Genomic DNA, 14,391 nt, shown 5'->3' with positions numbered 1-14,391 from the left:
TTCAGTCACTCAGTCGTGTCCGACTCTTTGTGACCCCATGAATTGCAGCACGCCAGGCCTCCCTGTCCATCACCAACTCCTGGAGATCACTCAGACTCACGACCATCGAGTCAGTGATGCCATCCAGCCATCTCATCCTCTGTCGTTCCCTTCTCCTCCTGCCCCCAATCCAGCATAAGGGTCTTTTGCAATGAGTCAATTCTTCGCATGAGGTGGCCAAAGTATTGGAGTTTCAGCTTCTGCATCAGTCCTTCCAATGAACACCTGAGGACTGAGCTCCTTTAGGATGGACTGGTTGGCTCTCCTTGCAGTCCAAAGGACTCTCAAGAGTCTTCTCCAACATCACAGTCCAAAAGCATCAATTTTTTGGTGCTCAGCTTTCTTCACAGTCCAACTCTCACATCCATACGTGACCACAGGAAAAACCATAGCCTTGACTAGACGGACCTTTGTTGGCAAAGTAATGTGTCTGCTTTTGAATATGCTATCTAGGTTAGTTATAACTTTCTTTCCAAGGAGTAAACGTTTTTTAATTTCATGGCTGCAATCACCATCTCTAGTGATTCTGGAGCCCCCCCAAAATAAAGTCTGCCACTGTTTCCACTGTTTCCCCATCTATTTCCCATGAAATGATGGGACCAGATGCCATGATCTTAGTTTTCTGAATGCTGAGCCTTAAGCCAACTTTTTCACTCTCCTCTTTCACTTTCATCAACAGGCTCTTTAGTTCCTCTTCACTTTCTGCCATAAGGGTGCTGTCATCTGCATGAAGTTAAATAATAATATATGCAGAGTACATCATGAGAAATGCAGGGCTGGAGGAAGCACAAGCTGGAATCAAGATAGCTGGGAGAAATATCAATAACCTCAGATATGCAGGTGGCTACTATTTTTCCTATTTCCAGAGGATACATCACAGGGTGTGTGGCAGTGAGTCCCACTTTCCTTAATAAACACTGAGTTTTGATTAGGGTCAAATGAGCTGTTCTCATAATTGATAAAAACTATCACTGTATACTTTGCCATAGAATATCATAATGATTTTCAACTCTGCTTCAGAAGATGGTATAGTCGAGCATAGGCCCATGTATTACTCACTATGTATCCAGAACAGTAGTTCATAGACAACATCAGCAGTTGGTTTTATTATCAGTTTTGCTAGATTTACTATCATTTCACAATCAAATAAATTTTAAGAATTTTTTAACAACATGTTTTAGGTTAATAGAGCCTTATGTTTTAAAATACTGTGAATTAAGTTTCAAGCAGCCCATATATTATTATTTGTAAACATACATATTGTAATATAAATTATTCGTATATGTTTTTAAACCAACTTCATTCAAATAAAATTTTCTTTTTGGAGTTCCCTGAATAATGACACTACTGCTGCTGCTGCTAAGCCACTTCAGTCATGTCCAACTCTGTGTGACTGCATAGATGGCAGCCCACCACGCTCCTCTGTCCCTGGGATTCTCCAGGCAAGAATATTGGAGTGGGTTGCCATTTCCTTCTCCAAAGGATGCATGTATGCTAAATCACTTCAGTCATGTCCGACTTTGTACAATCCCATGGACAGCAGCCCACCAGGCTCCTCTGTCCACGGCATTCTCTAGGCAAGAATACTGGAGTAGGTTGCCATTTCCTTCTCTTATGACACTACTGGATGTATTCATTTCTTATAATCAAAGGTTATCTTAATTCTGAATGAACTTCTCTTATACACTTGCTGAAGAGGCAATTCTGTTCTTTGGTGGATAAAAATAAAAATACAATTAAGATCAGTACCTTTTATTTTCTCATTTAAAAAAGCTCACTGGATTGATTAGCTGATGGAGGACAAACTGTTATCCACTAAATAAAAGCATTTTCTAAGTGACTTTCTTTGAGCTTTTTCTAAGGAAATGTACCTATTAATTTTTACATGTAGTTTTGAAATTTTAAATAACTCTACAGAAACTCAGAAGCAACACTGATGCTCGGACTTATCTACTGGCAGATTTATTTGATTGCATTTAAAAAAATTCTCTTAGAAATGCCCACTGAGATTTAGCCAGTGTAGCTCATGCCACTAATTGCACAGAATGGCAGGAAGTCAAGGATGGAGAAGGACTTCTGATAACAACCATAGTTAATTTCACAAGTGTGTGAAGGGTCAATTCAGCGGGGAAAGAAATTACTTTTTGGGTTTCTTCAAACATTATTATGTTTCAAAACTTTATGGATAATATGTTTTATGGACTGTTGTTCAGTAAATGCTCAGTAATTATATTTCTTTATATAAGAATTAATATCCCAGTTTTGATCATATTAGATAAAGTTTAATAAATTAAATGGAATATGGTTTAATAAAAAACAGGTAAGCCAGATTAAAATATATTTAAAATATCAAATGTATGAAAGGTGTTAATCTATTTTAGATACTACACATTTTCAACTGTCTCCTTTCTGATGAAAATACCCATTAAAATATAAAATAACTTTCACTTATGAAACTAAAAAATTAAAATAGTATTACTAACTTTGATGCAACATTTAGAATGTATTCAACAATACAATTTTTATAGCAGATAATACTTTACATATTTTTATGTATTTCAGTTTCCAATAAGTGAATTAATTATACCTTATACTTTCAATGGAATAGTATTGGTGCAATTTAAATCTTTTAATAGCTGAATGTTTTAATAGTTGAATGTTTTAATAGTTGAACTTTTTATTTTAATGTGTCTCAGTAAAGACTTCTTTACATTTAACCCATTTTGAATTATTTGGGCTTCATGGATCTGTATGTTCATTTCTGTCCTCAGATTTGGGAATGTTTTGCCATTTTTCCTTTAAATAAATATTTTGCTCCTTTTCTCTCTGGCTATTTATGCTAAGAGTTTCATAAAGTATATTCTGTTTTTTGGGTTCCTTTTCCACTCTTTTCCTTTAATGGAAAGACATTTTATTTTAAAAATAGCCCTTGTACACATCAATCCCAAACTTCCAATCTATTCCTGTTTGCTTCACACTTCTCCACTGGTAACCATAAGTCTATTCTCTAAGTCGGTGAGTCTGTTTCTGTTTTGTAAATAAGTTCATTTGTATAATTTTTCTTGATTCTGCACATAAATGATGCATGATATTTGTCTTTATCTGACTTATTTCACTTAGCATAACACTTCACTTAGTATAATATCTCCAACTCCATCCATGTTGTCACTAATGGCATTATTTTGTTCTTTTTAATTACTAATATTACACTGAATTTATGTACTACATCTTCTTTATCAGCTCATCTGTCAATGGAGATTTATGTTTCATCCATGTCTGGGCAAGGGCTTCCCTTGTAGCTCAGTAGGTACAGAATCTGCCTACAATGCAGGAGACCTGGGTTCGATCCCTGGGTCTGGAAGATCTCTTGGAGAAGGGAATGGCAATCCACTTCAGTATTCTTGCCTGGAGAATGCCAAGGACAAAGGAGCCTGCCAGATTACAGTCCATGGGGTCACAAAGAGTTGGACATAACTGAGCGACTAAAACACAGACACATATCTAGGCTAATGTGAAACGTGCCGCAATGAACATTGATGAGCATGTATCCTTTCAAATCATGTTTTTCTTGATATATGCTCAAGAGAGGGATTGCTGGATCATATATTAGCTCTGTTTTTTGTTTTGTTTGTTTTTTTTTTTTTTTAAGGGACATCTGTACCATTCTCCATAGCAGTTATACCAATTTACATTCCCATCAGCAGTGTAGGAGAGTTCCCTTTTCTCCACATTCTCTCCAGTATTTAGTTTGTAGATTTTTTTGATGATGGCCATTTTGACTGGTGTGAAGTAATATCTCATTGCAGTTTTGATTTGCCTTTCTATTTTTCTCTTTTTGTGCCAGTACTATACTCTTTTGATTACTGTAGCTTTACGAATTGTCTGAAGGCAGGGAATCTGAGTCCTTCAGCTTCATTTTTCTTTCTCAAGATTACTGTAACAATTCAGAGTCCTTTGTGTCTCCATAAAAATTTTAAGATTTTTGTTCTAGTTCTGTGAAAAATGCCATTGGTAATTTGATAGCAATTGCATTGAATCTCTAGATTCCCACACTGCTAAAGTCATTTTGATACTACTGATTTTTTTAATCCAAGTACACAGTATATTTTTCTGTCTGTTGTCATCTTCAATTTTTTAATTGGTATCTTATAGTTTTCAGAGTATAGGTCTTTTGTCTCCTCATGTAAGTTTCAAAGTTCAAAGGGTTAGCCTTTGAATCATGTCTAATTCTTTGTGACCCCATGGGCTGTAGCCCATCAGGCTCCTTTGTCCTTGAGATTCTCCAGGCAGGAATACTGGAGTGGCTAGCCATTCCCCTCTCCAGGCGAATTTCCTAACCCAGGGATCACCTGGCTCTCCCACATTGCTGGCAGATTCTTTATTGTCTGACCCCCCAGGGAAGGTCCTTGTAGGTTTATTCCTAGGTATTTTATCCTATTTGTTGCAATAGTAAATGGGATTGCTTCAGTAATTTCTCTTCCTGACATTTTTTGATAGTGTAAAGGAATGCAAGAAATTTCTGTGCATTAATTTTGTATCCTGAAACTTTACTAAATTCACTGATTTACAGAAGTAGTTTACTGGTGATATCTTTAAAATTCTCTCTATATAGTATCATGTTATATGCAAACCATGACAGTTTTACTTCTTTTCTAATTTATATTCCTTTTGTTTCTTTCTCTTCTCTGATTATTGCAGTGAGGACTTCCAAAACTATGCTGAATAAGAATGATGAGAGTGGATTCTTGTCTTGCTCCTGTCCTAAGAGAAAATGCTTTCAGGTTTTCACCACTGAGAATGATGTTTGCTGTGGGTCTGTCATAGATGTCCTTTATTATGTTGAGGTAGATTCCCTCTCTGTCCACTCTCTGGAGAGTTTTAATCATAACTGGGTATTTAATATTGTGTAAAGTTTTTTCTGCATCTATTGAGATTCTCATATGTTTTCTATTCTTTAATTTGTTAATATGGTGTATCACATTGATTGATTTGCATCTATTGAAGATTATTTGCAATCCCAAGATAAATCCCACTTGGTCATGGTATATGATCTTCTTTTTTTTTATTTTTTTAATTGAATTTATTTATTTTAATTGGAGGCTAATTACTTTACAATATTGTAGTGGTTTTTGCCTTAAATTTATTTTTTAAGTCGTAAGTTTTAGTGACATGCTGTCTGTCTGTAATAGGCATGCATAATAGTGACTCAAAAAAACATTGAAACTAGGAGGATAAAATAGAGTAGGCAAATATTAACCAAAATAATTCTATATCGGTATAATTAACTTTTTAAATTTCCTCTTTGATTTCTTCAGTGGTCCATTGGTTGTTTAGTCTTTATGTGTTTGCATTTTTAATAGCATTTTTCCTGTAATTGATTTCCAATCTCATAGCATCGTGGTCAGAAAAAAAAAAAAGATACTTGATATGATTTCAATTTTCTTAAATTTATTGAATCTTAATATCTGACCAACTAACCCTTGCTATTTGATGCCAGTATACTGTGTTTCCCCACATCGAATATCCTCAGCGTGCAACGTTGAGCAGTGGCTGCGATGGTTCATGGCTTGATGGTAGGCATCTTGTTTCCATCTTGCGTTCCCTCAAGGCTCATCTTCTGGTGTTGCTGTAATGTGATAATTTGATGGCTGCAACAGTCTCTATATGCTGATTTGGCAGGCGACATTTTTCATTCATGTTTCCAAATACCCCCTTACCACAAACCATCAACAACTTTATTTTTACATTTGTATTCTTTCTTCTGTTTTTTCCTTTTTCCCATTCTGAAATAAGAAGTATCACTCTAGGACAAAAGCACTTTCTTTTACCTCAACAAGGAAATATATTTATATTTCTCATACCCTTTTCTACAAATTGCATTCATTGTACTTTCCTTGCACAATGGGATGTTTCAGTTACTATATCTAAAAATTTTAACCACATATATTAGACTTAGCATCCTCTGATTTGGTAAATGTAAATATATTTTGTACGCCCCTAGAAACATATTTTCTCACAGAATGAATTTTTTTTAGTGTTGCACAAAACATGTTAACTAATCATCTCAACTATCTTTTTATCCTTTGTTAAAGAAAGCCAAGAGAAGACACAAATTTATGTTCAGTAATACTTGTTTCCATATTTAATCATATTTGAAAATAGTTTTCATATTTAATAAATTTGCATCATTTGACTAAGCAGAACTGTAAAGTTTCAAGCTACTAAAATAGTTTAGAATTTGTTGTTGTTGCTGTTGCTTTTAGAAAGCATTTTTAGGTAGATATATTTCATAAATACTCATCATCTTTAAAATGTTTTTATAAACTTTTGCTCTGTTTTCTTCTATTTAATTTACTTGTCATCAATAATTATGCTTATACAACCTACACAAAAATTTATGGGCCATCAGACAAAGTCAGTCATCATCCCAAATTATTTTTCTTGCTGATGGATTTGATAACAAAGATTATCTTGACCTTATTTTACTAATAAACCCAAGTAGAATAAAGCTTCATGACTGCATTATACACAGTGTTTGTAAATTTAAAAAAAATACATATTTTTTAAATTAAAGCAAAACCCAAGAGGAAACAAAAGCAAGCTAGCTTTTATTTTTGTAAAACATTTGAGTTAATTTTTATTACGTTTGTAAGAGTTTTACAACTCCGTAATTCATGTATGTGGTTAATTTTGTTCAAGTCAATTTAAAGTAACTCTTTTACAAATTAATTTTTGCAATACTATCCAAAGGTTAAAATATATCACGCACTTACAACACCCATAGGTATACATAGACATATGTCAACATACAGAGCAATGTAAAGTGTCTTCAAAAAGGAAATTATATCTGTTTAGATGACTAAGATTTTTACTAGAGTTTAGGCAGAGGAGCTTGTATCTTTGTTCTGGATTTAGGGGTGTTAGTTTTTAAACTGTAATAATAAAATTTTCTACAGTGGCTTCAGAAAGCTTTTTTTTTCTTCCAGGTACTGGTAAGTATTTCTGGCAGTACTGAACAACCAAGAGGGTGAAAAAGGTATTTTATTTGCTTCATCTACTGCTACTAGAGATGAAGATCTGGGAGAGTTGACTTATTAAACTTTTCACATTATCTAACTTCTTTCAGTTTCCCAGTATCTCATCTGTACGCTCCAAGTGAAATTTACAATACAGCATGTAATTCTGGTATCTATCATAATCTTGTAAAGGTTTTCATTAATTTTTATTTCCCTTGATTATTTAAGAGTATAACAACAGCTTACTGGAAAATCCTTCAGAGTCTAGTAAACCCTAGGAATGGCTCATATCTAGCCTTATTTTGAGAGCAGATATGAAAGGTTTCCCTGATAACTCAGTGGTAAAGAACCTGCCCGCAATGCAGGAGACCCAGATTTAATCCCTGGGTTGGGAAGATCCTTTGGAGGAGGACATGGCAACCCACTCCAGTAATTTTGCCTGGAGAATTCTTGGGAGAGAGCAGCCTGGCTAGATACAGTCCATAGGGTCACAAAGAGTCAGACACGACTGAACGGCTAAACACAGCACATGAGGTCTTGCAAGATGCTAACTTGGCATACTTTTATGGTCTTGTTCCAAAGTACAGCTATGGTCACAAGTTCAGTCAGACCAGTTTGTCTTCATCTTATTTTCTGCCTTTATATCAATTCACTAATTTCAGGAAATTATGTACTTACATAACCTTTTGATAATTCTTTCTGGGTTTGGGAAACTTAAAACTATGAGTCTTATTTTTACCTTTGATGAAGGAGTGGATGATAGCTAAAGAAAACTACCTGTAACTGTTTTTAGGTGGGCCATGGTGTGTCAGAGTCAACAATGGATTCACATCTCCTGATCCCCTCTACTATTCAACACCTGAACTGCATAAGGAACCTGGAATGGACATCTATGTTCAACTCCACACTTCCTTAGATTATTTCCAGTTATAACTAACAAAAAGAATAGATATTACTATCATGTTTCTGGTTTGCATAATGTCATTCCCTTTCTATTCTAACCCCAAGCTCCTCCCATACCTAAAATCACCCTACATCTTTATGCCATAAATATCTATCTGTGTGTGTGTGCTCAGTTGTATCCAACTCTTTATGACCCCATGGACTTTAGCCTGCCGGGCTCCTTTGTCCTGGAATTTCCCAGGCAAGAATACTGGAGCAGTATACCATTTTCTCTAGCCTCTCAATTTTGAGGAGGTAAATATGAAACATTTTCTCCCCTTCTCTCTCTTGGCTGCCTTGTGGATGAACTCTTTGTTTTATATAAACGTATTGGTTTCAGCATTTTTTTTCTGGTTTTTATAGACTGCTTTTATTTATTTATTGGTAATCATTTTATTTTTCCAATTATTATCATTAGTTTTTATTGGAATATAGTTGCTTAACACAGACTGTATATCTAACTCTAATCCAGCTAGAACTTATTTTAGTTAATGATAAACTAATTTGAAAAACTTCCTCCCTCAAAGTCTTCTCATGTATGAACTTGATTTGTTTTTTTCAGTATAGAATTATTTATTTATTTTTATTATAAAAGTGATATTTGTTTAGTGAAAAATTCAAATAATTAGTAAACAGAAAAACAAGAAAGGGAAGGTTGCCTACAATTACCTCTATGTTGGTTTCCTTCAAGATTTTCTTCTATGTATAATTTTTTTTAATTTAAATTTTATTTTTTCACTTTACAATACTGTATTGGTATTGCCATATATTGACATGAATCCACCACAGGTGTACATGAGTTCCCAACCCTGAATCCCCCTCCCATCACCCTCCCCATATCATCTCTCTGGGTCATTACAAATAATGGTAATAAGTGATTTTGTTTTTACTTAACTAGATATTGATAGAATTTTTTCCATATAGAGATTTAACTCACTTTTAAAACAGTGATTTGATATTCCACTAAATACTCAATATAATTTAATGAGTTCTCTATCTATAAAATGTGGACTTCCCTGGTGGCTCAGATGGTAAAGCGTCTGTCTACAATGTGGGAGACCCGGGTTCAATCCCTGGGTTGGGAAGATCCCCTGGAGAAGGAAATGGCAATCCACTCCAGTTCTATTGCCTGGAAAATCCCATGGACAGAGGAGCCTGGTAGGCTACAGTCCATGGGGTCACAAAGAGTTGGACACGACTGAGTGACTGAATTGAATTGAATTGATTGAATCTATAAAATGTAGATGTTTCTGATTTTCATTATTAATATTAACAGTTAGCAATGAATAGTCTTGCACATGAATTAATAGACCTACTCAATTATTTTCTTAGAATCGATTCTTCCATAGTAATTGATGGGTCCAAGGATATATATGCTTAAAGTTTTAACACATATTTACAGATGACCTCTGTAAAGTTTAAATCGTGTTGCCTTTCCACCAGCAATTTTGTTTTCTCATAGTTTCTTCAACATGAGATTCTCAATTATCAATCCAGGGTGCCATATTTAAAAGGAACCTTTCACATCTCGGAGCTATACATTTATTACTAAAATTCTCTAACACAATGACAACAAAGTGTCTCATTCTTATTGAACTCAAGTTGTCTGAAGATTTCCTGACGGACAGAGCTAGCCTCAAGGAGGGCAAGGCTCTGGTCGTCCTGTCACTGGTGGCTCTGGTAGCTCTGGTCACTGATAGCCCTGTGTTTTGGGGATCTGCATGTTTTCAGTCCACTGAAGTTGTGGTTGGGGATTATTTGTAGCCTCCATTCCATTCTATTGTTGGTGGTGGAAAGTGTTCATGGTGCCATTGCATAGTTTAACAAAGCATGTTTAAGGGTCTTCCACTCCAAAGATTCTTCTAAGCTGTTTGCTCCTTCCTTGCATTCATGTGCCCACTCACTCAAGCCAGTTATGTGAGAATCTGGAGGATAAATGATTAAGGTTTGGGGCCAGACAGACCTGCAGTGGAAACCTGCCTCCCCTCTCACAGCTCCACTTCTATGGACAAGAATTTAACCTTCCTATTTGGCTTTTCTCTAAAATGAAGGTAAATAATATTTACTCCATAGAGTTGTTTGGGGGTTTGTTTATTTTTCCTTTAAAGCACACAACAGTCCCTGACTGAAATGTGCACTCAGCAAATAATATTCTCACTACTTCCCTCAGCCGCTCCTCCTTTCCAAATCCTGGTCCCTCCTGGCCACCCTCAGTTGGTGATATCATCCCACTCTGAGTCTCTTCTTTCTGAGAAATTATTACTCCTTATTTCTTGTGCTCTCTCCCCTGATGGAGCTTACGTTCCCTGAAGACACTGTTCCATAAGCCTTTATCTTCAGCATTTGACTGTCTGAGTGTCATGCAAATGATCCTGGATCAGTAACAACATCTTGAAATACTTAGCAATTTTACTGCCGAGGATTCCTTTGAGCAAGGAGCTATAGACGGGGTGGTAGACTTATCATGCGATTTTGATCCAGAAGCACAGCTTGTACATGTGGACTCAGACAGCATGCGTATGGACTCACTGGCCTGGTCTCATGTTTACATATACATCTGTGTTCAGTACCCCAGGGAAGTTACTGGGTTGTAATTAAGACCTGAACCAGGGGTGGTGTTGATGACAATGGCAGCTGCAGACAAAACAGCAATGGTCAGAGTTTTCACCACCTAGGAGAGAGGAGTTTTGCCTGGAATGAGCAGTGATTCATGGTGGGAGTAGAGACAGATTACTGTTCACTTGAGCTGATAGATTTTTATTGGATGTAGAGAATGGGACCTATTTAGGAAAGAAGCTAAGCTATAGAATGAATCGCTAAAATTGGTTGATAAAAGTCGACTTCTGCCAACACATTTTGGTAGAAATATGGGATATAGTGAGTGGAGAATAAAATCTCATCTGAGAGGTATTATCTAATGCAAGAAATAGTGGCCACTTAGGAACTAAACTGAGTATGTCCTGAATGTGAGTGGTAGCTGCAGGAATGTCCTTAATGTTTCTAATTTCCACTAATTAGTCTACATCTTGACTCACTCATCTTATAAATAACTTCACCATTTACTTGATCTCTGTTGGCATCTCCAGGTTCTGTTGTTGATCCTCAGATATAGCTGATGTTAAGTCACATCCCTAGAATCCCGAGTGGCATAATAACTTGAGAATCCCTTATTCAGAGTGCTATAAGAACTTGAAGTCTCAGCTAAAGTTGCTTCAGTCGTGTCCAACTCTGTGCAACCCCTATACTGTAGCCTATCAGGTTCCTCTGTATGTGGAATTCTCCAGACAAGAATACTGGAGTGGGTTGTCATGCCCTCCTCCAGGGTATCTTCCATACCCAGGGACCTAAGCCACATCTCTTAAGTCTAATCTGCATTGTCAGGCGGGTTCTTTAACACTAGTGCCACCTGGGAAGCCACTTCAACCATAAGATTCCCTAAATGGAAAAAAAAGAGTAACTGTTACTGATAAATTATGTCTATTATGAAAATAACAGAAATAATTATTTTAATTTGATCTCGATATCCAGGAAACATTAACATTTATGCTTTAAGCATATCGGGAAAATATTTGGAAACAGTGAAATTGTAATACTGAATGACCAGTTAAACAGCTTTCATTTTTATTACCACATAACAAAGAACCATTTGGTTTACAACATGTCAGCAAAAAATAAATGCATTTGAAATCAGCGGGGAAAAATTGAAGAAAAAAGAATGACATTTGAAATTACATATATACATATGTATATATATATACACACATATGCATATATACAAATATAAATTATAAATTTGTCCAGACATAATTTTCTTATTCTCCAGATTAAACATAGTCCTTGAACATATGATAAAATAATTTACATTTCTGTATATTGATGAATGAGTTTATACCTAAGATGTGGGTACTCATGCCAAAATATTTGTTGACAATTTCACAGAGCAGAATCTATGAATTAATCTTCTCAGTGCTCCAATCACCTCTTTATTTCTCAGGCTATAGATAACTGGGTTGAGCATTGGGGTCAAGATGGTGTAGAAGACAGCCAGAGCCTTGTCCTCGGCTGGAGTACGAAAGGATCTTGGGCGGAGATAAGTGTAAGCAAAGGGCATATAGTAGAAAGTCACCACAGTAAGGTGGGTGCTGCAGGTCGAATAAGCTTTCTTCCTCCCTTTGGTTGAGTGCATGTGATAAACAGCAAAGAGAACACGACCATAGGAACATGCAATACCAATAAAAGGCAATAAAAGGAAGAAGATAGTACTCATAAACACTGTATACTCATAGATCCAGGTGTCCATGCAGGCCAGAGTCAACATGGCTGGGACATCACAGAAGAAATGATTGATGGCCCTGGATTTGCAATAAGGGATACGAAAGGCATATGTGGTATGTGCACAGGAATTAATAGAGCCCATTATCCAAGAGCCTATTATCATCAACAAACAGACCTTTCTGCTGATTTTGATGGGATAGTGAAGAGGGAAGCAAATGGCTACATAACGATCATAAGCCATAAACGTCAAGAGCAATGTTTCTGCGCCTCCTAAAGTCAAGAAGAAAAAGCTCTGAATCCCACATCCAATGAAGGAGATAGACTTGTCTGCAAAGAGAAAATTGTAGGCCATTTTGGGAACAATGGTGGAGATGTAATTTAGGTCAATGAAGGAGAGCTGACTAAGAAGGAAATACATGGGTGCGTGAAGATGGGTGTCCATAAAGATGAGAAGGATCATAAAGAAGTTGCCAAACAGAGCGATTAGAAAAATTAGAAAAATAAGAATGAAAAGAAATTTGCCAAATCTTGATGAGGGGAACAACCCCAGTAAGATAAAATCAGTTGATGTTTGATTATAATTTTCCATTGGTCATTCATATTATTTTTCCTAAAGGAAGACACAAAAGCAAATGAGTTAAGTTTAAAACTAAAAGATATTTTTTGTTATTATTTTAATCGACTCTGTATTACTTAAAATGTTACAGTTCTTAAAAATGAACTGATTTTATTAATTTTGCAAAACTAAAACCTTAATATTTTGAGCCAGAATTAAAATTTGAAAATGCAAACATTTTTGCTCAAAGTGTTTTCCAAATGTTCCAGAGTGTTTTCTATTAAATAATTTAAAAGAAATATATTGCAACATCATTAGGATAAATATGTTTGACTGACCTACACAAGCTAAACTAACATTAAAAATGATGTCATTTTTAAAGTATATGCATAGGAAATTAATGTAAGTGCATGCACTGTAGAATTCCATTATTAGTAAATATTTATGACAAGGAACTCTTTTTTCACATTTAAGTTAGGTAGCATTAGCTGAATTATCTTTTGTGAAATCTAGAATGAATCCATACGTCATGTAACATTTAAAGGAAGATTTCTTCTGTTTCCTTAGAAGAAATATGTTTCTGAATGCTGTGGTTAATGTATTAACAAAATCTATGCTTGAAAATCTATGCATCACACTCCTTATAGCTTTCAAGAGTGTGCTGAAACTCCCCGAAATGACATGTATTTTATGACTTTTATGTGTTAGAGAAACAATGTTCAATTTCACTTTGGCTTACTCTTTCAATTTTTACTTTTTATTTTCTTGTATCTAAAACTTTCCAACTGTAGATTAGTATACAAACTTAATCACATATATTTAAAATATCTCCCTATTAAATCCCAATTCATGATAACAACATATAGAAATGTTATAAATGAAAAGAAAGCAGATGAGTGCAAGGGCCAATAAGAGATGAAATAATTTAGGACCTTTGAAGGGACTGCACAGAGTAATGCTCAGTCACTTAAATGGATAAAAAGAAAAAGGAATCTTTCCACGGAGATGGAAAGAATTCTCCAGAGATGCAGTAAGTGGATTATTTTCACAGATTATGTAATGATCTAGTGGTGACTTCCCTGGTGGCTCAGACAGTAAAAGCACCTGCCTACAATGCGGGAGACCCAGGTTCAATCCCTTGGTCCAGAAGATTCCCCTGGAGAAGGAAATGGCAACCCATTCCAGTACTCTTGCCTGGAAAATCCCATCAACAGAGAAGCCTGGTAGGCAACAATCCATGGGGTCACAAAGAGTCAGACACAACTGAGCGACTTCCCTTCCTTCCTTCCTTCCTAGTCATAAAATAGTTTAAGAGCCAAATGTTACCAGATTTTATGGAAGTTTTTATATGAAAGATGAAGACATGCAACTGCACATACACGTACACAAACAGAGATGTGTATTCACACACATAAACAATAAGCTGTTGTTGGTGATTGTAAATTGTGTCTGACACTTTGCGACCCCATGGACTGTAGCCCACCAGGTTCCTCTGTCCATGTGATTTCCCAGGCAAGAATACTGGAATGGGTTGCCATTTCCTTCTCCAGGGGATTTTCCCCA

At 35.8% G+C, this 14,391-nt stretch overlaps 1 protein-coding gene across 1 annotated transcript; it reads right to left on the bottom strand.

Annotated features, from left to right (window-relative positions):
- Nucleotides 1-11,904: 11,904 nt before the first annotated feature.
- LOC138086027 (olfactory receptor 2L2-like) lies at nt 11,905-12,861 on the bottom strand. Its single transcript, XM_068980765.1, has one exon. It carries the CDS (start codon nt 12,859-12,861, stop codon nt 11,905-11,907), a length of 957 nt encoding a protein of 318 aa, XP_068836866.1.
- Between the last annotated feature and the right edge of the window lie 1,530 nt (nt 12,862-14,391).

Source organism: Capricornis sumatraensis, chromosome 9 (assembly GCF_032405125.1).
Source record: "Capricornis sumatraensis isolate serow.1 chromosome 9, serow.2, whole genome shotgun sequence".
In the NCBI taxonomy this organism is placed as follows: Eukaryota; Metazoa; Chordata; class Mammalia; order Artiodactyla; family Bovidae; genus Capricornis; species Capricornis sumatraensis.
This window is presented reverse-complemented; position numbering and strand designations above follow the sequence as displayed.